Source organism: Fukomys damarensis, unplaced genomic scaffold (genome assembly GCF_012274545.1).
Source record: "Fukomys damarensis isolate Sample0158 unplaced genomic scaffold, DMR_v1.0_HiC HiC_scaffold_18, whole genome shotgun sequence".
Classification (NCBI taxonomy): Eukaryota; Metazoa; Chordata; class Mammalia; order Rodentia; family Bathyergidae; genus Fukomys; species Fukomys damarensis.
In genome coordinates, this window is record NW_022900930.1 from 50,692,034 (window position 1) to 50,716,774 (window position 24,741).

The 24,741-nt window shown below is 55.3% G+C and overlaps 2 protein-coding genes across 2 annotated transcripts in view; one reads left to right on the forward strand and one right to left on the reverse strand.

The window, feature by feature from the left end:
- Xkr5 (XK related 5) overlaps positions 1-103 on the forward strand; it is a 15,986-nt gene extending 15,883 nt beyond the window's left edge. Inside the window, exon 8 of the mRNA XM_033765565.1 lies at positions 8-103. Coding sequence (XP_033621456.1) covers positions 8-103 — 96 coding nt within the window. The remainder of the gene's footprint in view (positions 1-7) is intronic.
- Positions 104-7,761: 7,658 nt separating this feature from the next.
- On the reverse strand, positions 7,762-13,070 carry LOC117286772. The gene is made up of 2 exons (XM_033765538.1): positions 12,277-13,070; positions 7,762-8,598 (listed from the first exon to the last, which is right to left on the reverse strand). The coding sequence occupies exons 1-2, from the start codon at positions 12,936-12,938 to the stop codon at positions 8,484-8,486; spliced, it is 777 nt and encodes a 258-aa protein (XP_033621429.1). The 5' UTR covers positions 12,939-13,070; the 3' UTR covers positions 7,762-8,483.
- Positions 13,071-24,741: the final 11,671 nt, after the last annotated feature.

Here is a 24,741-nt window from a genome sequence, read left to right on the forward strand (position 1 = left end):
TCGGCAGCCGCGGGGACTGGGACGGGAGGAAGCTGAGGCCGGCTTCATCCGACCGCAGGCCGTGGCGCCCACGCTGCACCGCTACCCACATCTGCGCCTCTGAATCTTGGGACAGGGCTGGCAACTCCTGAAATTCCCCAGGAGCATCACACTGCGCACACGGGGGTGCGCGCGAAGGCTGGGTCGGAGGGGAGCTCCCTGCTGCCTGCCTGTTCTGTGGCCTCCGGAGATGCAAAGGTTAAAACCGAGCCCTGCCTGGTCCTGCGTTCTTTTTGTACTTGGCTCCTGTGACACTGTGTGGTTATTAATCTACCTTTTTCGATGTACCCTGAGTGCATTAAATTGTGGGAGCTCTCAGTTAAAACCAAACCCTGCCTGGAAGTGGATGGCACTGTGCTTGCCTCTGACCTAAAGTGCAGGTGCCGCTCTGGGGCCCGATCTCTTCCGCACAGACCCGTCGGTTTTTCTGAAGCAGCCCTGCTCCCCATGGCCTCCCGGCCTCCGGTATCTCCAAGCTGGGTCCCTTGCTGTAGCAGGGGAAGCGGGTGCTGTCCCTGAGCTACCATAGCCAGCGAGCGGGGATGAACGTCCCTTTTGCCCCGAGGCTCTGTACTCTAACCCTTCCCGCAGGCTGAGCTCCATCGCTTCCCCAAGCCTTGATCTGTAGCTGGCTGAGGAAGTCCCGTCAGGCGCCACAGGGAGGAGCCTGCGGTTTATCCTCCAAAGCCCTCTGGGCCCAGGGGTGGTGTTTGAATCCTGCAGGGCTCAGGCTCACACAGCTAGGACTGCGCAGGGACCCCGCTGACCTTCAGCGCCCTCCGTGCCTGCTGCCTGAGCCGGGCAGAGCGGCAGAGAGGTGTGGGCACAACCAGTGCCTATGTGCTGACCTTGGGAACAGAGCAAGACCGTTCCCGCTTTCCTGCAGCGTTTGCTCCCCTTCAGCCGAGGTCTCGCCCAGCTTGTGAGAAGACGGGGACGATCTCCCCACCCGTAGCCCTCTCCCCTCTGTCCCTGACGACATCAGCCCAGTCCTGAGCTCAGCTTGCGTGCCGGCTCTGCATCGTGGGCACGGCCGGGTGAGTTCGGGGCATCTGCTCATCGTGTCCAGAGGCTGGGCTCCCCACTCTCTTCCTTACAGAGCGCGTCTCCTCCGCGGAAGGCCTGCCTGTGCCACTGGGGACCCAGGCCTGAGCGCCTCGGCCTTCTGCCGTGGGCCTGGCTGTCCCACTGCCCTGACCTCTCCTCCCTGAACAACACCGTGTCCCCAGGAGCCACAGGCTGGACGGCACTGCATTCCCACCACACTGTCTCCCCAAAAGCAGGAACACCTGGCCATGGAGACCACGGGAAACAGGGCTGCTTTCTGTGAAAGTTCCTCCAGGGCGTCCACTCCCAGAAGCCACGTGGGCAGCAGAGGGCTGGCTGGCTCGCTGGCCATGCACAAGCACCTGCCAGGCGGAATCCACCGGGGGCTCCCGGAGTGACAGGACAAAGAGGATCCTGGGAGGAGCGGGTCCCCCGCCACCCGCCTTTGCGTGAGGAATGCCGAGGACTGAAGGACAGGCAGGGCCCGGGCTCGGCTCTCGCTGCCGTGGCCCTGAGCCGAGTGGTAGGGGAGCCACGCAGCAGGGACCCTGTCCTCTCCTCCGGGGCACTCACACGCACAGAAAGCTGAGGAGGTGCAAGCTGTCACCTGGGCTGTGCAGCGCCCAGCACAGCCGGGGAAGGGTCGAGGGGAAGCCATGGACCCGTGAGGCCCGCCTTGGCCTTGAACCCAGGCGGATCTGTGCAGCCCCTTCCTTGCTCATGTGCATGGCTGCACTCCCGGGCTTGGGGCTACAGGCAGAAGCTTTGCATGTTGCGCTTTGTCCAGGCCCTGGTGTGGAGCTTCTGTGAGGAATCAGGAAGGACCCGTGTGCACAGAAGGGACCCGCATAGGCCCAGGGCACCGCTCGGCTCTGTTCCTTCTGCAGAGGCGGCCTCCTGGCTTCAGGCACACATGGGGATTCGGGGGAAGCTGCGCTGCATGGCTGGGGTCCAGCGGTCAGCTTCGGGCGGGTGGCTGGTCCAGGAGACCCAGGATCCAGCTAGGAATCTCGCAGGGCTGGGCGGACCCCAGGGGGGTCCTGCAGTGGGGCCAGGATGACCACCCAGCTTCCGCCTCCCTTCACTCGGCTCCCATTTCCCAGTCTTGGGGTCCTGGAATTTGTTGCAGCAGGAAGATCGCAGCCAGCAGCCACCGTCAGGTCCTTACGAGGCTGCCTTTACCCTGGATGGCCCCGGGCAGCAGCATTCACCTCGTTTTGATCTGATTTTGATCTGAACTCATGAAGACACTCCAAAAAGAGACTCCGGAACTGCTTCAGAAAGTGGCGAGAGCAGCGGGTCGGTGTGCCCGAAGCACAGAGGAGGATTTCAGGGAGAAGGATGAAGCAGCCACCGTCAGGTCCTTACGAGGCTGCCTTTACCCTGGATGGCCCCGGGCAGCAGCATTCACCTCGTTTTGATCTGATTTTGATCTGAACTCATGAAGACACTCCAAAAAGAGACTCCGGAACTGCTTCAGAAAGTGGCGAGAGCAGCGGGTCGGTGTGCCCGAAGCACAGAGGAGGATTTCAGGGAGAAGGATGAACGGTGATGTGCCTGTTACTGTCATACAGTTTTAAATCTTAAACGTCGGCCATCTCTTGTGACCACCCCTATGTGCACACCTGGAGGCCAGCGCTCATTAGTTCAGAAGTTTAACACGCTTGCCCCGAGGACCTTTTTCTGTAAATCCAGTGGGTCCTCTCTTGCTGAACTGAGCCCCTGGTCCCCGTGCTTCCGATCTTTGCTCGGTTCAGAGTCTGTGTTCCTGCCGTGTTCAGTCCGCTCAGCAGCTCCTGAGAACTAGTAGGTTTCATAGCACTTGGAAAGGAAAGCAACAGCCTGAGAGATGCTGGGACCCACGGAGCCTGCTCTCCCAGTGGCCTCCCCGTCCTTTCTTTCCTTGTGTGTTTCCTTGCGGAGAGCAGAGGTTGTGGCCCAGGCTTGTGGTGCAGACCTGGGGAGGGGACACTTTCAGCCTCCCCAGGTGTCCTGAACACCACCACCAACCCCTCCACTTGTGCCCCCAGAGGACGGGGGCAGGGGAGCCAGGGCGCCCTCAGGACCATCAGCTCACCCAGACGGGGCTGGGCACCCTGGCCCCTTTGGCTATCAAGCCCCAGTTGTCCAAGCTCATTCTGAGTCTCCCTGAATCCCTTCTAGGCCAAATGCTGACTATTCCAGGGTTTCTTAAGCACCCAGAGAGGATTCTATTTTAAAGCTCAGACAGGTTTCCTCTCTTTAGCATAGACTGCCTCGAATTTGATTCCATTTTCCATTCTACTTAAGATGACCCGCTGTCCTGGCCCCAGAAGGCGAGGGTTCAGTGCACAAACGATCCCCAGCCAGTCAGGGTGGGGGTCACCCTAAAACACGTCAGGCCTGTACACCTCTCCCACTTTAGTGCAGCCATAAGTCAGAGAAGAAACATTCTCCCAGTAGCAGTGTGGGAGGTGATTCAAGCTCTGGCACCACCCAAGCCAAGCCCTCAGCCCCAGACCCTCAGGAATCAGCCTGACCGATGTCTCCCTGAGCCCCAAAGTCAACACAGGTCGCTAACCAGGAGCCGCAGCGCTGCAGGCTCTGCCCCAAAGCTGTCGCACTGTCTGAGTTAACATCTCGCAGCAGGGACTCTGCATGGAAAATCCCATGGAAAAGTCCACACAGATAGATTTGTGATGCGAGGCTGTCGTTACAGCAGTGTTGGTCAGGGTTTCCACTGGATGTGGTCTAAATCTTGGTCCAGCACAATTCTTTCCAGCTGGAGTAACATGGGCAGGTTTTTGGCCATGGGGATTTTGCGATTTGTTTACACATTGGTAAGGCTGGGCGATGAAGCTGGAAACAGAATAACAGTATGGATTTTTGTTCTTAATGTGTCCTTTCAGTTGAAGCTAGGAGAACACAAAAACAAAGAGACTGCCAACCACCCAGCATGCTGGTGCACAGCTGTCATTCCAGCACTCTGGAGGCTGAGGCGGGAGGATCACAAGTTCAAGCCCAGCATGGACAACTTAGTGACTGTAGAGAAACCCCGCCTCAGAATATAAAAAGGGATGAGTGGGGATGTAGCTCAGTAAAGACCCTCAGTTCAAATCCCAATATCACAAAAAAAAAATGTAGGGAGAGAAGAGAGTGGGAGAGAGAGAGAGAGAGAGAGGGAGAGAGAGAGGAAGAAGAAAAAGCAAAGGAGGAAGAGAAAGAGGGAAAAGAGGAGAAGGAAGAAAAGAAAAGAAAGAGCCAACCAAAGCCGATTAAGGATATTATCTGGATCCTACGATTTCGGATTTTAAAGTGACACTTCATCTTTTGCTTTCCTTTATAAATGAAGCACTGGAGGAAAAGCCGAGGTTCACTTCGCCCTAGTGCCCAAGGCTTGGCCACTGCTGCGGAGGCACTCGTGGGCCCGGCTGTTGGGGACCAAGCAGCCGTGAGCGGGGTCCTTTCCTGGGTGCTCCCCAGCTACGCCTGGGGTCACAGAGAGGTGACGCTGAACCCCTGGGTCCTCTCCCTCGGACAGGACAGGGCCCTGGTGCCCCTTCTGTTCTGGTGCTCGGGCTGAGCTCCCTCCCTCCGTGGAGCTGGAGCGGCCTGTGTGGTCAGTGTCCCCCCTGTCCACTGAGCAAGGCAGGAAGGAGAGGCCCTGGCCCCCTGCTCACCTGCCTGCCTCAGCGCAGGCCCCGCACCTGTGGGCTGTGCAGCTTGGCTTGGCTGAGGGTTCACACTCACAGCTTCATCTCCATTGCACTGTGAGAGGACGTCTGCCCCAGGGCGACCTCGTCCGGCCCAAAGGGAAAAGATCTGTCCACCTCCCTGCGGGACACGCGGGCCTGCTAACACTGCTCCCAGGTGAGGAAAGCCCTGTGCCAGCCACAGCCCATCCGCCTCTGCCCCGGGCCAGGGGACGGCACGGAGGACAGGTCGGCCCTGGATGCAGATTTCCAACCGCAGCCCTGTAGGGTGAGGGAAGCCCAGCCCCAGCCCCAGCCCTCTGCACCCTACGTCTGAGAACTGGGAGGTCCGTATTCTCTCCAGCAGCTGGGAAGTGGTGCAATTAATCTGAGTGAAAGCTGGGAGGACAAGGTCCCGTGCTGAACTTTGTGGGGTTATGAAAACACGCAGGACGCTTCGCCGTTTATTTTCAGTAATTGGCAGCTGAAGGCTCCATCTGGCTGAGCTGTGACCCAGGTTGGAGATAAATGGCCTACTTCCCTCCCCTCTTCTTTAATTCATGGTGCAGCTCTGGGCTGCAGCAGCCCAGGCCGTGTGAGAGGGGATGACAGCGGCAGGTCACGGGGGAGGCCTCTCAGGAAGTGGGAGCCCTGGAACCCGTCGTGTGCAGTGCTACCGCCAGGTGGCGCCGTCCCTCCTCCTGCGCCCCGTGTCCACTCGCCCGGATTGGGGCTGTGTCCTCGGCAGGTCAAGCTTGGGGTTTGGTCGCTGAGCGTGCACAGAAGCTCATGCAAGGCTCAGCATGTGCCCACATTGTGTATTTCCTCTCTGCGCTGGCTGGAGCGCTGAAGTGTGAGGGGGATCCGGGCTTACTGCAGTTTAATTATCTTTCCGTAGTGCAGGGCAAGAGCCGTTACATGGGAAGTCAGCGCCCACGCAGCAAGTCCTTCCTGCAGAAGCTGGGGCTTGGTGGACCAAGGGCGCGGCCCCTCCTGGGCTTCTCATGCCGCTGGTCCGCAGGGGCACTGGGAGCTGGGCGCCCCTGGCCTCCGTCATCAAGGCTTCTGGGCCTCTCCAGGGACAGAGCTCGGGAATGGGCCCCCAGGCTGCAGGTCTGCGCACAGCTCCGGGGAGGGCTTTTCATTCTGTGAGGGGAGGCTCTGCTCTTCTCCAGAAGTGCTCAAAGAAACGAGCCACCAGGCCACGAGCTGCAGAGCACCGGGAGCAAGAAGCTGGTCTGAAGCGACTCCCAAGTTCCTTCAGTCCCAGGGCCAGGGAAGAACGGTGGAGGAGGCAGGCATGCAAAGCGCGCCTCTTACTGTGTTTGTCCAGATCCAGCGGCGGCCCGGTGCACAGCGCGCCTCAGGGTGTGGAGGAGGAGCCCTCACAGGTGCCCGGATGGTCACAGATGCTTGCTGTGGGGATGTGGACAGTGGCCAGGCTCTGGCTGGAAGGGCAGGGGACATATGGGTGGTCTCTACCGTCTGTTCAGTTTCACTGTGAACTTAAAGGGCTTTAAAAAACAAATCTCAGCCAACCATAGTGGTGCAAACCCCTAATCCCAGCATTCCAGGCAGCTGAGGCAGGAGGATGGCAAGTTCTAACCCAGACTGGGCAAAAGCAACTTAGTGGGGACCCCACAGGCCCAGGGGTGTAGCTCTGTGTGGAGGCCATGGCTTGGATCTCCAGCCCCGCAGATGAAGTGTGTTTTTAAATTTTGCAGTGATGCTTCTTCAGCCACCGCCCAAAGGACTCCCCTGAGCTTGGACGTTGACCCAGCGCCTGCACGCGCACACAAATGCACCACACCCGTGGGCTTGCTCCGGGAGGAGGGTTTTGCAGTCACAGCTCTGGCACCGTGGCAGGAGGCGGAGGAGAAAGGCAGGGAAAGAACTGGAGGGGAGACTCCGGGGCCTGTGACACCCTGTGCATCCCTAACCCACCTGTGTTCCTCCAAACGTGTTCCGTGTGTGCAGGGGCCCCTGGCTGCGTGGGGCGGGACAAGGAAATCTGCCATTGTGGGTGGGTGTGAGGCTTTGGGGTTACTGAGCAGGATGCGGCTTTGGGCTGTGCCCTGACCAACCTGGGCCTTCAGCGGCTCCTCGGCCTCCTGTGTGACGTCCTGGCCCCTAAATTGGGGCCTCTTCCAGGCAGGTGCCCGGCCCAGCAGAGGACAGTAACTGGGAACACGCCGTCTCCAGGCAGGTGAGGGGAGGTGAGCGCGTGGAGATCTGTTACCCTCAGACCACGTAAGCACTCACACGGTTCTCCTCCACACAGGAATCCCTCGGCCACACCCGCGGAGCCCACTCAGCCTCCTCCTGCTGTCCTGTGCCCTCCGGGGGGCTTGACCCAGACCGGAAACTCCAGGAGGCCCCGCTGGTCAGAGGTAAAAAGCAAGGAGGTTTCGGGTCTTCCTGTTTCAGACTTCCTGACGTGATTTCTCGTTTTCCCGTGTTCCTGGGGATGGCAGGAATGATGCATGGGCTCCCCGCGGTTGCTCTCCAGCTGACGATGATATACTTACTGAGAAATTTTTAATAAATAAACCACAGCCTGAACCCATGTGCCCTTATAAACCAGCCGGTTCTCATGGGGAGGCTTCAGGAGCTTTTATGGAGCGATGCTATGTTCTCATGAGAATTTTATTAGAAATCGGAGACTTGAAATGCATGGAGCAGCAAATTTATGAGGCTACGTGGGAACCGGCCTCCTCTTTGTCATTCCGGATTAATTTCCTTCTTCGCATTATGTTGATTTACTTAGAAAATTTTAGTCATGAGCATCTTTCTGAATTTCTCAGCAAATGTAAGGCAGCAAATTGATTTTTTGAACTTTTCACTTTCTGCTTTTCTCCTTCAAGTCAGATAGATAATTACTGGTATTCTATAACAGTCCCCAAATCTATGGGAAACACACAGGGCAGAAATGTGGCCACGAAGGTCTTTCCAAACATCAAGGAATAAACAAGGAGCTCAGTGGGAAAACATTTTTATAGCCGTGAGCAATTCTTTAGGTCTCAACTATTTTCCACCTAACAATTTCTTCGATTATGTTTTTTAAATTGTGTTTTGTGAAGTGCCAAGTGAAAATTTCACTCAACCCTCCCCGCCAAAAAACCTGTTGTTTATCATCTGTAACCCAAGTTGGAAAACAGCCCAAACCCAGAATAGATGTTTGTGCTGCTGAGGGAGGGAAATGCTCCAAACACGTTCCTGCCCTGGGCGGAGGCCAGCACCTCACCAGCCATTCGCTTAATGGTGTCAGGGCGGCCTTGGCCTGGGAGAGAGTGGGTGAGCCGCACCGGAACCTGCCTGGGCCCAGCCACTCTGGGAGCTGCATTACTGGGCTCAGAGATCCAAGCTCGGGTCATGTTTCTGTCTTTAAGTTCAGTTTTGCAGCTCTGGTTGTGTTCTTCCAGCCGCGTCCTCGCTCAGGAGCTCAGGAGGTACGGGTTTGTTGAGTGGCCTCTATGGTCTGATTATTTTCGAGTTTTGTATCTACTTGGCCCGAAGTTCCTAGGTATCTATTTTAGAAAAAAGTATTCTTAGTAGAATAATGCACGCAGGCACCCTCGTTCCAGCCTCGTTCTTTCTATGTCCGCCTCTGCCCGCCACCCACTGGACTGACGCAATCGCGCCATCCGCCAAAATGTACACCGAGCGGCCTTTGTCCCCGTCTCTCCTGGGGCTTCCGACATCAGGGCTCTGTGCTACTTCATCTGCTCACACCGGTACTCCTGGGAACAGAGTCCTCACGCAGGTCCTGCTGTGCTCCCCAGGGCTCACAGGCAGGATGGGCTTGCTGTGCTCAAGCAGACACAGCTCCAAGTCTGGGAGGCTGGAAGACAAGGGCCGGGTGGGGTCAGACAGACAGACAGACGGATGGACGGACGGACAGACGGACACTCTGCCTCCATGGAGCCCGCTTCCTGACACAGGGCTTTTGAGAATGAGGCCAGGCCCCAGGCCCCAGGCCCCAGGGTTGTAAGTGTGGGGATAGATAAGCTGCAAGATAAGTATGGGACAGAGCTCCGGGTCATGGGTCAGCAGGGAATGCAAAGAGAGCTACAGGACGCCAGTCCCAGAGCACCCACAGCAGGTGGCAACAGTGAGGATGGCAGCGCCTGACGGGAACCTGCCCCTGGTAGAGAGAGAGTGTTCTGCACTTTCTTGCTGCACTGAGCCTGCCACCATGCTCCTCCCTGCACTGGTGTGTAGCTGTTTCTCTGCACGACCGCCTCAGCTCAGAAGCAAGGAAGGAAATTGTCCTTCAGTCAAGGAACGGGTAAACCAAGGCACGCCCAGCTGGTGGGCCACTGCTCAGTGCTAATGAGGAGCCCGCAGGGACGCAGGTGGGGAGGGGCGTGGCTGGTGGTACGGCACTTGCTCAGCAGGGGTCTGGGTTCATCCCCACCTAAGAGGGAGACATGGAGGGAATGGTGACAGATTAGTGAGCAAAAGGAGTCCATCTGGAGAGGCTCTGAGCTGTAGGATCCCCGCACAGTGACATTCTGCAAATGCAAAGCAAGATCCGGACTGGCCAGTGAGCCTGCACCAGGCGGAGGGCAGGGCGCACGTGTGGCCTCGCACACTGTCCAGAGCTGGGGGCTGCGCCACATGGGGCTGAGCCCTGGGGACTCGAGGGGCCAGCGGGATGTCGTGGTGGGGGAGTCTGGGGTGCAGGGGTCCAAGAGCACATGGGAAATTTGTTTTTTGCTCTGAACCCTAAACTGCTATTTTTTTTTTTTTAATCTCTTTACAAAATAAAAAGCTAGGGCTGGGGATTCGGCTCAGTGGTTCCACTGCCTGCCTCACAAGTGCAAGGGGCCGAGTTCGATCCCCGGTACCAAAAAAAAAAAAAAAAAAAAAAAACCTAGAAAACAACCAATAAAAGGTGCCTTGGATTTAGGAAACACGCATCCCGGCTCCTCTGTGGCACCACTTTAACCACAGGAAATGGAAGCAGAAGACACATCTAAGCAGGAGAGGGGTGTGGGTCCCATCCCTGGGGTGGGTGCTGGGACAGGAAGGGGACAGCAGGAAGGCTTCCGGGGGGAGGCGGCTTTGTGCCAGGACTTGAGGGCCAGGGCCTGCGCTGGGCTCCTATCAGGAAGAGGAGGCAGCAGCAGGGCCTGACACTCAGGTCTCTGCCCTGGGGTTTTGTCCCAGTGGGCCTCTTGTTCCTGAGAATTGTTAACAAATTGGTTTTCTTCCTCTTCTGCATGTTGGTCGTGGGCCAAGGAAAATACCCGCTGCATACAAACCAGCCAGAAGAGCCTGCCCATAAGTCAGGGCAGCACTGCCTCCTCCTGCAAGTGCCCACAGGATCCACCTCCCATGCCTGCCTCTGCGAGGCTGGGGCCACCCAGGATGAGCCTCAAAGGCGGCACCCTCCACACAAGGCAGTAGGAGCCGCCCTGGAGTTGGGGCACCAGGGATCACCCTATGTTGGCAGACTCAGCTTGGCTCAGCCTCCCAGCTGGTCCTGACTCCCTGGTGACAGTGCCACCAGGGAGCGTGGGAGTTCGAAAGCGCCAGTGTGCAATCTCCCTGCCTGTCCCCCAGGCCTCGGTCACCACCTGACCTGGGAAGGTGGCTGCTGAGCCTGGTGGCCCCAACCCTCTTCCCACTGTGTGGTGGATGGGACGGCCCCCCACGCCTCTCTCCTGTACTCTGACAGAGTGGGAGGTGCCCTGGGGTGAGCAGCTCACAAGGGTGGACCCTGGTGAGTGCCCAGAAGGTCCTTGGCCTCTCCACCGTGTGAGACGCAGGGGTGTTGCCAGCTGAAAACCTCGAGGAGGATCTCAGCAGACCCTGGGTCTGTCAAAGCTCCAAGAACTGGAAGAAATGAACCTGTGTCGTGCATCGGCAGCCTGGCCCACAGACACTCACGGTCCTGCCTTTAGCCAGTGGCCCCATTGGGGGTGAAAGTTTCAGATGACCCCAGCTGCGTGCTTTTATTTGCATGGAGAGAGCATTTGGAAAGGTTTGGAGAGGTCCTGACTAAGCCAGAAGGAGAAGAAGGTGAGGGCTGAGCCCCGGTCTACCTTCTCCGAGGTCAGCAGGATGCCTGGGACACTCCAAACCGCAGGGTCCCACCAGGCCCTGCCCTACTCCACCTGAGAGAGTGGAGACATAGGTCAGAGCTGCTGTGCCTGGTATGGCTGAGTCTGATGAGAATAAAAATCAGCTTCATCTTTGAGTCAGTGCAGAAAATTGGCCAGAGTCCGGCTCGATGGCTGAGTTCTCCATGCTGAAGGCAAAGCTATATCTTAAAACAGACTCCTGCTCCTAGAAGAACTGGCATTCGACTGCTTATACTGGGACGGTTAAGAGTCTGGTAAAACACGAGCTCCTGGTAGTCCAGCCTCCTCTACCTCACACTCTCTGCATGCCCCTAAGCTTCTGGGACTTGGTGCCGCAAACCGTGATTCACAAAGAACAGAAATTTATTTTGCCCAGCTCCGCGGGCTGAAAAAGCCCAAGTCAAGGCACTGGCTGGTTGCTGTCAGGTGAAGTGAGTCCTTCATCTCCTCAAGGACGCTTGGGACCCATTCTCTTCTGCTGCTCGGCTCCCTAGGTAGGCAGCTACCTGCAGGGCGCAATTCCCACCTGCCCCCCAGTGAAAGGCCGGGATCGCAGTTCACACAAGGTGCCTTCGTGCCCCTCCCCACCTCCACAGAACGCGCTCCCAGTGCCCTGGGGGGTGGGGAGCTGGGGCCTCAGTGGTGCCAGTGGGCTGGGGTGGTGCAGGTTGCAGGCCATGGGCCGTGGGCTGGAACAACTCTGAGAAGAGCTGTCCCGGTGCCTGGGCCTTGCAGTTGTGCCAGGAGGAGGCAGGAAGCAATCACTCTGGCTGATTCAGCGGAGGCGGCTAAGGAGGTGTGAATGTAACTGCCGCCTTCCAGGCCCCTTAACAGGCCCTCAACATGCTTCCTGTCCCGGTCCAGAGACAAAGGCGGTGGGGCAGCACTGTGTGCTGCTGTCTTTGCAGAGTGTTTTGGAAGCTCTGGCCATTCTTCTTGGCCCGGAAAGTGGAAAATCAGAGCAGTGAAAACACACCACATGGCCAGCATTTTGTGCCTGCGGACAGAACCCAAGGAGAAACCTCGCCTGGTCGGGAGCCCAGCTGTCCTGAGGGTGCTAAGCAGGGCGGGCTGGCGGAGGGCACGGAGCTGTCCGGGTGACAGAAGCAGCAAGGCCCGATCCGGTCACAGGCGGCTGTGGCTGGCTGAGCCGAGCTCACTTGTTCTGCGACCACATCACACACTGGCTGCAGGGAGCCCCGCAGGCCTTACTGCCCTGCTTTCCCAGTAAGGAAAATGCTCCTTTGGAGACAGGGGTTTGCCCCTCGCCCCTGGCTGGCAGCTGGCACAACCACAGAGCCCCCGCTCAGTTTGGCGCTGGCTCCCATCTCCTCCCGGAGCCCAGGCCTCTGGCTTCTGCACAGCCTCGCCTCTCCACGGGCCCCAGCCTCACTCCTGCCCCAGGCCCTGTGCGGTACTGCTGTGCTCACCTTGCTCTCCTCTGAAACACTGTTGAGTCTTCCAAGCCCAGGCAAAGCCCCTGACGGCCACAGGCACTCAGCTCATCTGAGACTTGGAGGTGCAGGGACACCCACGACAGTCCGCAGTGGAGGTGACCGCAGAAGAACAAACACATAACGGCGGCAGCCCTCAGACAGATGTGCGATTCCCATCGGTGTGTGTGGGAAGAGCTGACCCAGGCAGCCCTAGCGCATCCACAGTCGACTTCACACGTACCCAGCAAGACCGAGGACGCAGAGCCCCATGGGAAGAGGCCCACTCGGGATCCAGGCAGCACTGGAAGGTGCCAGTGGCATCTTTGTGGGGGGTCTGCTCGGCAGGTGCCCCCACAGCCCTGGGATGGGGGACACAGGGAGGTGCAAGGCCAGGGGCTGTGGTGGGTAGTGTGGGAAGAGGACGAGCTGCATGTGGAGGAGGGGCCACAGCCCCGTGCCCAGAGCTCCCCTTGCCCAGCGTCACAGAGGGGTGAGGCCCTGGGGTCCAGGGCAGCAGTGAGGATGTGCCAGGGACTTGGCGAGAGAGCAGGCACAGCGGCAGTCGTGCAGGGAGGGGCCAGACCAGACCGGCGGCTTGGGTCTGTCTGGAAGATGTGCACAGCAGTGGTGTGCAGCCAGCAGAGGCCGCTGGCCATTCCGGGAGAGGGGACTGGACACACGTGGAGCCATCTCCTCCACCCTGGTCACCCTGTGCACAGAAGGTGCTGTGGACCCTGGGGGAGGCGCTGCAGTGGTGGACAATCCTGCGACCCACGCTCTGGCTCCAGACTGGGAAATTGGCTCCGAGAGATGCCAGCTCCTGGCCGGGCACCAGCTTTCCTGGCTTCTGCCTCCACGCTCACACCAACAAGGCCCGGAATGAATCCCACACACGTCTGTGTGAGCGTGTGCTGAGTGTGCTGATGTGCATGTGCTTGGTGGCCTGTCAGCTTTTACCACCTCACAGGGCTGGACAAGAACGGCATTCGCAGGATCACAGTGCCTACACTGTTAGGGTAGGAATGGAACAGCTCTCTGACTCCGAATCCAGGGCTCCCGGAGCGCTCCTCAGTCCCCGGCCGTAGCTCCATTCCCACCGGTGGCTTTTCACACTGGCCCTACGCCCAGCCCGCCCAGAGCAGGTGGCTGGGGAGTGGGAAAATTCCAGCAGCATCAGACTGACCTCCACACCTGTGAGGGGCAGTTTCCGGCTCAGCGTCTGGGCGATGGACTAGGATGGGGCATGGTGTCAGGAGGTGGAAATGGCCCCGGGCTGTGACCCCACACGCACACTGGGGTTTTCCGTGTGGAAAGACAGCTGTCACCCACATACAGCCTGGTCTCAAGCCAGGGCAACTGTGCGCCTCACACAGGGAACGGCTTGCATCTGTCCACCAGGCCCCGGATGGGCAGGGCGGCCACACCCGCCGTCCCAACGGATCCCTGGCCTTCAGCACCCGTGGCTGTAAATTTCCGTCCATGCATTGCTTGTTACATTTGCTCATTCTCTTGCTCTCTCTCCAAAAAGAACTAAAAAAATGAAATCATCTGACTTTAACCTAAAGCTGATAGGTTCCCATGCACAGAAAATCTGCCCTGATTTCTTCAGATGTCGCTGAATGGGTTCTGCTGTCCTCAGAACAAGTGGCAGGAACTGCACAGATCCTACCAGGACTCTATGTGCCCAGGCATCGCTGTGCACCTGTGACGTTCACCTCTGTCCCCCAGCACCTCCCTCAGACCTTGATGTGTGCGGGGCGTGTGAGCGTGTGCAAACGTGGGGGCGCTGTCTCTCGTGCTCCATGAAAGCACAGGAAGAAATGGTGGGAAGAGAATTTCCCGAGCGGAGCAATCCATGTCCCGTGGCTCCCGAGACCCCCGCACCATGCCCCGCAGGACCCCAAGTCCAGGGCTCCGCAAAGCCCATCTCTTGGAACTGTCTCCCGACCTGTCTGCTGAGTCCCTCTGCCCTGGAGCTAAGACGCATCCGCAGCGGCACCTGTCCGGGCCCAGGGTGAGGCTCTGCAGCCCCGTGGCAGCCTCCGGAGGAGCCAGGCCTGGGAGCTGGAGGCGGTGTCCTCGGTGGAGGTGTGCAGGAGGCAGTGAGTGGTGCGAGCTGAGCGTGCAAGATGCAGCACTGCACTCTGCGCCCGCTCGGACGGACCCTCCCTGCAGGGGCGTGGGGCAGTTCTGGCAGTTGCCCCTGAACAGCCCCTCAGGCTGGGCCTGGGGTCAGAGGGCCCTCGGGGCTGCCTGCCCTGGGGTGAAGAACCCTCTGGCGGAGCTGCAGAATGTGGGTGCGAAGCGTCAGGCGCCCGGCCTCCTCACAGCTGCCCTCGGTGCACCGGGCCTGAGACGGGCCTGGCTGGGGGCGGCCATGTCAGCCTCCCGGCCTTGTCCACAGGAAGCCAAGGCCTCACAGGCTCCATCATTATGGCTGCTTTTGTTTGGTCCTTTTTCCCTTTGTTTAAGTTCAGTGCTTAACAACTTGGATCAACACCTAATCCCAGCATTCTCGGAGGCTGAGGCAGGAGGACCCATAGATTCAGCCTAGCCTGGGCAGTGTAATGACTTAGCAAGATTCTGTTTCAAAACTGAAAAGGGGGTTGGGTATGTAGCTCAGGGCAAAGACCCCATATTCAGTCCTTATTCAATACTTACTTATTCGATCCCTGCTACCGTCAGTCCTGAGCCCCGTCCAGGTTCACTCGCAACATGGTTGTGCTTCCTAGACCGCTCTGCCCAGCCGAGTGCCAGGGGCAAACCTCCCGGCACTCATGACAGGCAGCCATAGGCCGCCACGCCACCCTGCGGAGCTCCGTCGTGGGAGGTAGGGGAGCCTGCTGTTTTGAGAGATGAGCAGGAGTTTGCCGAGGGGAAACACACTCCGGGAAGAGATCTGCACTGGAGTTGAAGTAGCAGCCGCCTCTCTTAGTCACTCAGGGAGTAAAATGATGAGCCAAAGCTGCCAATAAATTGTTCACTGAAAGTGCTCCCCGCCGCTGGTGCAGCTCCGAGAGCAGCGCAGTGGATGTGCTGACAAGGTCTGGGCAGATGGCGGTGCCAGCCAGGTCAGAGGCGCGGGATCCTGTGGCCTTGGAGCGGAGGGGCTGCCTGTCTGTCTGTCCTCAGCCCCTGGGCAGTGTCTGCAGCTGGAGCTGGAGCTGGGCCGGACCCAGCGACGGGCAGGGTGGGGGGTAAGCCACTGGGGCCAGGAGGGTCACAGCCTGGAGAGAATGTGGGCTCCTCCCACTCAGCCCTCCTGACCCAGTCCCCTGGCAGAGCTGCCGGCCTCCTGTGCACCTGCCAGGTGGGGCAGATGAGGCGCAGGGGTGCGGCCAATCTCCCGGGCTCCGAGTGGGCACCAGGAGGCAGGAGGGATCCTCGTAAACCACCAGAGCCACAGGGGCGGTGGACAGCCTGCTGTGGAGTCTTTCCTGCTCAGGAGGGGCGCCTGCCCCAGGCCCTGTTCTCTGGTGGGGACAGGTCTGCGCAGGAGCAGGGCAGCTTGGCATCTGGCCCAGCCGGGCTCCGGGGACTCGGGTGACTTTGTTTTTAAATAATACTTTTAATTAGAGAATATTGTTAGAATAATACAGATGTAGTTAGACACTAGGATAACTGTGACCGATACCATAAGGAAAACTGGTCTATAGACTTATTTATTCACTCACCACAACCACAGGAAACAGGAACAGAGTGCCGGGTCTGTGCAGAGGCAGCCAAGGACTTGGGAGCAGAAGGCATGCGAAAGCCAACAGGGAAGAGCCTTGGGCAAAACTTCTACGAGAAGTTCAGCCTCCCAAATGGGCAGGGATTGGCACAAAGAGGAGACACAGCCGGTCTTGGCCCTGCGAACTTCCCAGCTGGAGCGCGCATGCATGGGAGGATGGGGACGGGGGAGACTCGAGTCTCTTCTTACGCCCTTCACCTCTAAGAAGCAAAAAGCAGCAGCAGGCACAGGCTGGGAGGAGGCACTGGAGCAGCAGAGGAAAGGGGGACGAAACGCAGGTCACAGAGAGGCTGCCTTCTGTTGCCACTGCCGACCTGACACTTGTGGCTCAAAGAAGCACAGGAAAATTTTGAAATCCATGAAAACCATCCACAACACTGATACAGAAGACAAATATGAGTGTAGTTACCATGAACATGTATGTCACCCAGTAATTCAAATGTGAATAGCCAGTCCGCCAGATTTTGTATAGAACAAAAAACATGCTCTCTGCTCCCACGTTTGTATTTAAATAGGAGTAGCAATGTGAGAAACTTTGCTCAGAGTGGTGGTTTTTGTTTTTGGTGTTTTTTTTGAGACAGAATCTCACTGTGTAGTTGAGATTGACCTGGAGCTATGAAGCCCAGGCTGGTCTCAAACTCACAGTGATCCTCCTGCCTCAGCCTCCCCAGTGCTGGGATCACAGGCGTGCGTCACCACGCCCGGCAGTTCAGGTGACTTCTGAGTCCGTGTGGGTTCCTGTCCCCTTGGCTCCATCCTGCTGGGAAGGGCAGTGTCCTGACCAGTGTCCCAGCCCTGCCAGCTGGAGCCAGAGAGGAGGGCAGGACGGCAGCACCAGGAGCGCAGGGCACCCAGCACGGCACCTGCCACTCTCCCTCCTTATTTCAAGTGCTGGGAACAGGGAGGGAGGAGCAACGTGAGAACAGCAGTGCATATGAACAGGCGACAGGCTGGGGACACTTCCCATGTGTGACCTGCATTTGTCCCAAGCCCCGTTAGACCAACGTAACAGTTCTGTCAAAGATGTTCCCAGCTCCAGGGCCAAGCAGAGGCCACTCCTGGGCCTGCACAGGAGCAGAGCGACAGGGCTTCCTCAGAAGGCACAGGATGGCGGGCGTATGCCTTGCCCAGCCACCACATTTCTGCGGGGCTTCTGGGGAGCAGAGCAGGACCAGGCGCCGAGCAGCGACGACAGCGAATGTGAACGCTCAGAAGGGACAGGCACCGGTCGGCTGCCCTGTGCGGAAGGTTTCGCTGGCCCTCGTGTGACCCTGGGAAGCTGGAACCTCGTCTTCACTACTGCCTGTAGTTAAGGACATGGAGGCACAGGGATTAGAGATGGCGCCATGACCCCTGGGTCCCCGGGCCAGTCCTCCTTCACAAACAGGGAAACAGCAGGCTACAGAGACCTGCTGTGACCCCCCCAGACAGCAGGAAGTCGGCAAAGAGACCCAGCTGCCACCCGCCGGGTCACTCGCTGAGCCACTCACCTCCAGGAGCAGCGCCCTTGCCCCAGCAGGTGGCTCACGCACCCTGGCTCAGTGCCGGCTCTGAGCCACTTGAGGAGCATGGGGAAGGCGACCGCCTGGCTTTCTTCACACCACAGTGGGGTCCCTGGAAACGGATGGCCTGGCCCAGCATCCAACACTAAGGCGGCATCCGACAGGCAGCTGCAAAGACTTGGGCTGTGGATGCAGAGCAGCACCTTACCTATCGCTCCAGCAGCCAGAAGGAACAGCTGTTATCTTGCCTGCTTGTCTTCTGCTAGAGGTCAAAGTTTATCACAGTCCCACCCTGAAAAGTTTTCAGTGAAACCAAATCAACCCAAACAACAAACACAACCACAATAAAAACCCGAAAGTGTCTCCAGGGTCTAGAGGCACCGTACTCGCCTCTGCCCGCTTGCTGCACACCAGACTGGCACGGAATTTCCTAAAGCTTTACTTCTCGGCCCCTGGTGTCGAACTGGAAAGTGCTCTTCTGAACACACCGTCCTTCTAACAAAGCTTTCACACAGACAGGGAAAGAGGAGCCCCTGCCGTCCCCTCTGCAGGGGACTGGAGAGACCTCCGGGGAGGGTGCAGGTGAGGAAGGAGGCAGTGGGAACCCGCACCGGTGAGCCCAGGTCCTTGCCCCTGAAGTGACCAGCAAACCGCCTGCCACTGGCCCCGGTGGAAAGTGACCAAACGAGCACAAACACGGGGCCTGTGACCGGGAGCGTCTGTAACCAGCACTGACAATCGTGCCGACAGTTCTCCCTCACTCACGGTGGTACAGCAGGAAGTGCAGCCCCTCGGGTCAGTGGTGACACACACCAGGGTGTCGAAGCGGCATGCAGGGACCAGCACCACCCTGCACCTCGGGACCTACCCTAGCTTCCCTAGGAGGGGCGGCCTCGAGCAGCACTTGGCTGAATGCGGCTCTACAGAAAGACCCGAGTCCCCACGAGCCCCTGGCCACGCTCAGCCCAGCCTGACTTGACACCGCCGAGCTGCGAGCTGCAGGTCTTAGCAAGGCGCCTGAGTGCGCGGCCGCTAACGCACAAACGCACCATTTCCCACCAAGTAACTCTGGAATTTCATATTTTCCTTTTTTTGCTGGATTAATGAGGCACCGATAAACCCAGAAATATTAAATGAGAATTTATTCGGAAAAACCATGAGGAAACAAGATAGTCAAGTATCTCCTGTTGGAGTCAGTAGCATCGTCATGATTGTTAGATATGAGGACTTGTGATGCTGTAGAACATACCTTTCATGTATTCACACGGAAAATGGTGAAGCAATAATTTGGACGGAAATACTGACCCGGCTCCTCTTGGCTGCCCTCACCATCGACAAACATTCACTGACTTTGCGGCAGGATCAGATTTCCTTCAGCACAACAGAAGTACTTCAGGTTTTATTTGGAATGGTGTTCAAAGTAATTTTCTGATGTAGGACAGTAGCCAGCTCATGTTAAATTACACACGTTTCTCCGGGCCCTGCCAAGTTCAGTCTGGGATGTCCCCAAGTTGTGCGCAGGCTTGGTCACCAAGGCAGTGGGGTTCAGAGGTGACCGGGCCACGCGTCCCCCGGCTTCCAGCGGACTCATCACCATGAAGTAATAACCTGGTGGTGTCTTCTCACGTCCCTTGTCCCTGGGACAGAAATACCCAACACCAAAAGTTAAAGGAGAGGTTTATTTGGCTCACGTTCACGGAAGCTCCAGGCAGGGTGAAGCAGGCGTCGTCCTGACCAGGCCCCACCTTCTGTCCGCAGGTCCCAGTCACCTCCAACAGCCCCAGCGTGGAGGCCGGGGACCCTACCACAGCAGAGGGCTCTGCGGGAGGTGACAGAGGAGACAGGGTCTAGCAGAAAGCCTGGAGTCGCGGGGCGCATCGCTTACCTGTCCAGGGCCTGGATCCTTCCTCTCCCGCTCTTCTGTCCCGATCCCTGCTCTCCTCAGCCACAGCGGTGGGACAGCCGCAGGCTGCAACCTGTGACACCCAGGTCCAAATCAACCTCTCCTCCTCTCCTTTGTTTTTCTCAGGGATTTGCTCATGGAGATGAAAAGCTGACTCTCACTGCTCTAAGTATGATTTCCCAACTGCCACAGGAATGAATTCATCATACATGAACTCAGAAAGATGTCAATGACATCCCAAGGTCAGTGTCTTAGTCTTAACTTCTGAAATGAATGATTACATATGTAAAATGCCTATCTGAATCAAGTTTAAGTTAATAACATAGGTTCTTACCTGTATAACATCAAATATCTCAACTTCCCAAATACCTGGTTTGACCAATTACTAATTTTCATCTTAACGCTTGACTGTTGTCTAGACTGTATATAATGAATGTTACACTAACGTAATTGTAATAATCTCTACTCTTAAAAAAAAAAAAAGTGTCATTAATAAAAACTTGCCCAAAGGAGAGAAAAAAATCTGCTTATAAAATATAACTTCATGCAGGTTAGCATCTGGAGTATGTGTCCAGAAAATATTTTACTCAAATTCAATCTAAATAACTAAAACACGAATGTTAGTAAGGTTAAAATTAATTTTCTTTACTATGTTTGCAATTGTACACACAAAACTATCTTGATAGACATTTGCCTTCTCAAATGTGGGTCTGGTCTACATCTAGAAGTTACTTTGTATCTACACTTTGGCAAACTAGATAATTCTATTTTTTGTGAACAGTCAGTCTGGTTTGTACACTTAACAGTCCTGCTCAGGAAATGTAAATATAAACCACGTCTATTGCAGTAAAAACTACATAGTCTGTATGAGGAAACTGGTACCACTCATGAAAAAGGAATCACACAGAAATGAAACCAGAGCGGAGAGAGCCAGAGTGAGTCAGACCCAGCCAGAGTGGCCCTTGGCCCTGCAGCTCGGCCTGCCTTAGGAGTCCCACACGTTTCCTGGAGATCACCTCACAAATACACAATCTCCGAACAATTAGCAATGGCCAAGCGGTTTAAAAATTATATAGAATGTTTATACAGCTAAACTGTTAGACTGCTTCGTTATTCTGTTGCATTTCAAAGTAGCTTTTTTTTAAAAAAAAAGTTCAATACTTTAGAAAAATAAACTGGAGCTGGGAATTTAGCTTAGTGGTTCCACCACTTGCCTTGTAAGCCCAAGGTGCCAAGTTTGATCCCCGGTACCAAATAAATAAATAAATAAACAAACTATCATAAATTCAGAATGCAGGGCCAATCACTATGTCTCTTATGTAACAGAAAACTATGGGTTGATAGCAGGATCACAAAATGTCAAACAGCATAGACATTAGAGACAGTGAAAGATTTTATTTTTTGTTTCCCTTCAAATACATCCTTTTCTGAAAAACACAAACATGCACATTGATGGCAAGTCTTATAAAGAAAAGATGAACGTAACTAAGCTGTAAATCAATAAAAATAATAAAACAAAAGCTTACATGATAATGTGTGAAAAGATCTGTGGGTAGGCAGACAGATTTAAATTTTAGAAAACAGGCAATTTAAGTCAAAATCAACACGTGAGAGACAAACTTCATTTTAATACAGTCATTTTCCCACTCCTGCATCTTATAAACTTCCGTGAGACGCGCAAGAGCAGAGACCTCAGAGAAACAGTGCTCAAGTGGCCGCATGTGGGTCACTCCGCCTTGTTGAAACCAGGTATAACCCAGACCATTCCAACGATCCTGCTGCTCAGAACTTAAAACCAGAGCACAACTGTGATATTTGAAGTATCTCAGCTTTCGTTTACTTTGATCTTGTCAGAAACAAGCTCTAAAATTAGCACTGAAAAAATGTATCTAGGGCTGGGGACGTAGCTCAGCGGCACACCTGCCTGGCAAGCGTGAGGTCCTGAGTTGGATCCCCAGTACCCCTCAGAAAACGGATTTAACAAAGACATGGGGTTGATTTAAATTTCCCTTTACAGGAAAGAGAAAACTCGTTTGTCAGGAGAGCACTCTGAACAAGGGTGACCTATGCCCCCATGCAGAGCCAGGCTGCTCTGTGAACAGCTGGCCACGCATGCTGCGTTATGAAATGCTGTGCACACGGATGTGGCAACAGTGAAACCAACTCACGCCACACAGCTCTCCGAGGGTACTGCACGAAATGGTAATTCTCCGGTTTGGGAAAAGCAACGTAATGCAGTCAGTCAGAATTTTGCTCAATTATTATTTTCATTTTCTTCATGAGCCAATCGGTGCATTTCATCTGGGTCACTGGTGTAATTCTGTGAAAAACAAGAGGCCCCAAAGCAGTCGTAGGCAGAAGGTTCCCGGAGGACCTCAGGCCACCTTGCCTCCTCTGTCACAGAGTGGAGCAGCCCCAGTTTCAGACCTCCTCCTCCCTCCTGTGGGACAAACTGTCCCTGGCCGGAGCCGGCTGGCTGTCAGTGAAGTGATGCAGATCACGGCGCAGCTCCACGGGGACGGGGACACCTGGTTCTCGCTGGCCGGAGGGAGGCTGCGAATCCCCGCCTTCACCCCGCCCACGGCGCAGCACCCTGAGGGAGCGGGAGGGGGACGGAGCACAGAAGCTACCAGGGCGGCAGGCGGAAGACTCCCACGTCAGATGTCATCGCCGAAGCCAGAGAGGCACAAGGCACACGCTAGCGAATCCAGCCAGGACGCCTGCAGGCTGCTCTCGCCTCACCATCTGGGGCTGAGGAGTCGATGCAGAGGTTCACGCTGATTCTTTTGGTATGAAAGATAACAGGACACCTTAATGTGTTAAGCACTTGTGGCACAGATGTTGAGGACTGCCAACAGCACAGCTTAACCCTCAACAGCTGGGCAATACAGCAGAGCCCCAGACATTTTCTGCCTTGTTTTGTGTAGACCACAGGGTATGCAAATTAAGTGATTTCAATAAATACAAAGTGTTAATTATTTTGCAACTATGAAGTAAAATCAGCTAACAATGTGACACCAGAAGAACACACACTGAACAGAGCTTCAGCCCCCAACACTTCTTGCCTTCTCCTTGGATGTCTTGGTTTTGAATGCCATGTCCTTCTCCGACTCGAAGAAACTCAACAGAAAGCCAAGGGTTCCACAGTGAGATGCTAAACACTTCAGTGGTAAGAGTCTGCAGCTGTCAAGCTGTCAAACACTGACGAAAACAAACATAATGAAATACGCTGCACACTAATGTTAAAATATAGCCATCTGGATTATAAAACGACAGCGAGTTACAGTCCTAATGGTTGGCAGAGGTGACGCGAGCTCACAGGACGTGTAAAGAGCAGTGTAAACTCCACTCAGTGCTGGCCTCTCGGTAGCTCCTGTTCTAACGCCGAAAAACAGTGCGTGTCTGCCAAGACCAAGTGGATACGGCTTTTGTGTAAATCCCATTTTATCCACCGTTCCACCAGGAGGTTTATTTACACTTCTTGCTAAATTCGGAAAGCAGCTGGACGTCTTACGAGGCAGCATGGCACAGTGTGCAGAGAGCCACCTCAGGCTCTGATGGAGACCCACAGGCAGCCAAAGAGCGACCCAAAGACCCAGGTGTTCACGTACAGTCTCCTGCCCACCTCCGTCATCAGCAGCCCGGTTGTCAGGCTGCCCAGGAGCAGCACTGACGGCAGAGTCTTTTTGAGACTCGGTTTCGAATCAACACTTTTCCCGGGAAACTTGTTCCTTCTTTCTGGATCCGGTGACTCATAGAATTCCATAAGCAACCTGTGCCAGAATGAAAAACAATCAGATGTAAAGTTTCCATTTTAGTTGTTTCATTATGCAAGTTCAACAAGCGATCTGTCAGGTACTTCGGTGCTGGGAAAGGCACAGGTTCTCGGAAAGCAAGGACGACAAAGGAAACAACCAGCACCTCGGCAGAGGGCGTTTCTGGTCCTTCAGCTCTGCGACTACTGAGTACCAACCCATCCTCTGAGTCAAACGGGAGCAGCTTCTCTCAGGACGGAGACAGCGCCCCAAAGGCACGAATGCCTGGTGTTGCAAAGGCGTTAAAGACGGAAACACAGACAACTCATTTTCCCCAGTAGAAAACGTAAGATTATAGCCGCAGAACATGACGCGGGAATCACACATGCAAACTACAGAAAGGGAAAGTGCCCCAATTGCCTTATATCTCTACAAGTGACGTATTTAACACAATTTTCAGCCTTTTTTGTTCTGAAAACAGATTTTCATATGGATACACAGATCTTTTTAAATTAAATTTTTTCCATAGCCAAAGAGGCCCCAAATGGCTAATAAATGATGTCAAGAACAAGTCTGAGGCAGCGGTGTGGAGAAACTTCACACAAAGACTCATTTGCAACATGTTACGCCCGGGAGGATTAACTCTGAAGTATTTTACTGTAACACATGGAAAGGAAGCGTAAGAGTCTCTGGAAAAGACACTTGCAACATGTTACGCCCGGGAGGATTAACTCTGAAGTATTTTACTGTAACACATGGAAAGGAAGAGTAAGAGTCTCTGGAAAAGACACACAACAGAACACTTGGGTAAAACTTCTTAAAATAAATACAGTTTGGAAGTACTTTCATATGGATACACAGATCTTTTTAAATTAAATTTTTTCCATAGCCAAAGAGGCCCCAAATGGCTAATAAATGATGTCAAGAACAAGTCTGAGGCAGCGGTGTGGAGAAACTTCACACAAAGACTCATTTGCAACATGTTACGCCCGGGAGGATTAACTCTGAAGTATTTTACTGTAACACATGGAAAGGAAGCGTAAGAGTCTCTGGAAGAGACACACAACAGAACACTTGGGTAAAACTTCTTAAAATAAATACAGTTTTTGGAAGTACTTTTTACCACATAATACTGGACTTTTCAATACAGTCATGGTAACAGGTGCATTTTATAACTAATGGGCCCAATTTTTTTTTAAAGAGTGTAAGTGTTTAAACTATAAAAAAAGTATCAGACTCATTGGTAGCAAAAGAAATAAGTGAATAGATGCCCTGAAGTTTTCATCCAGGAAAATGCTTTTCTCCCAAGGAAATGCGGGTCTGGGGAGGCCGCAGGGCCAGCCCTGTCCTGAGGCCCTGCACACGCTCACGGTGCTGCTCTCCTGGGACAGAGGCGTGGGCTGCACCACACAGGCTGGGATCTGGGCCGGCGAGAGGTCCTGGCCCCGCACCCGCCTCGCCCTCCCCACACCGCCAGCCCGGGACAGGTGCTCGGCCTGCACAGATCAGCTGCACCGGTTCCACGTCCTCTGCCGTCTCACGACCGGACAGGCCCAGCATGACGCG

What these genes read in the sequence shown, in the direction of transcription:
- LOC117286772 (XM_033765538.1), bottom strand. Translation starts at nt 12,938, where the DNA reads ATGGCCAGCGGCCTCTGCTGGCTGCACACCACTGCTGTGCACATCTTC. An exon ending in GTGTTTCAGAGGAGAGCAAG is followed by an intron (nt 8,599 to 12,276) that starts GTGAGCACAGCA and finishes CTTGTCTTCCAG; the next exon opens with CCTCCCAGACTTGGAGCTGT.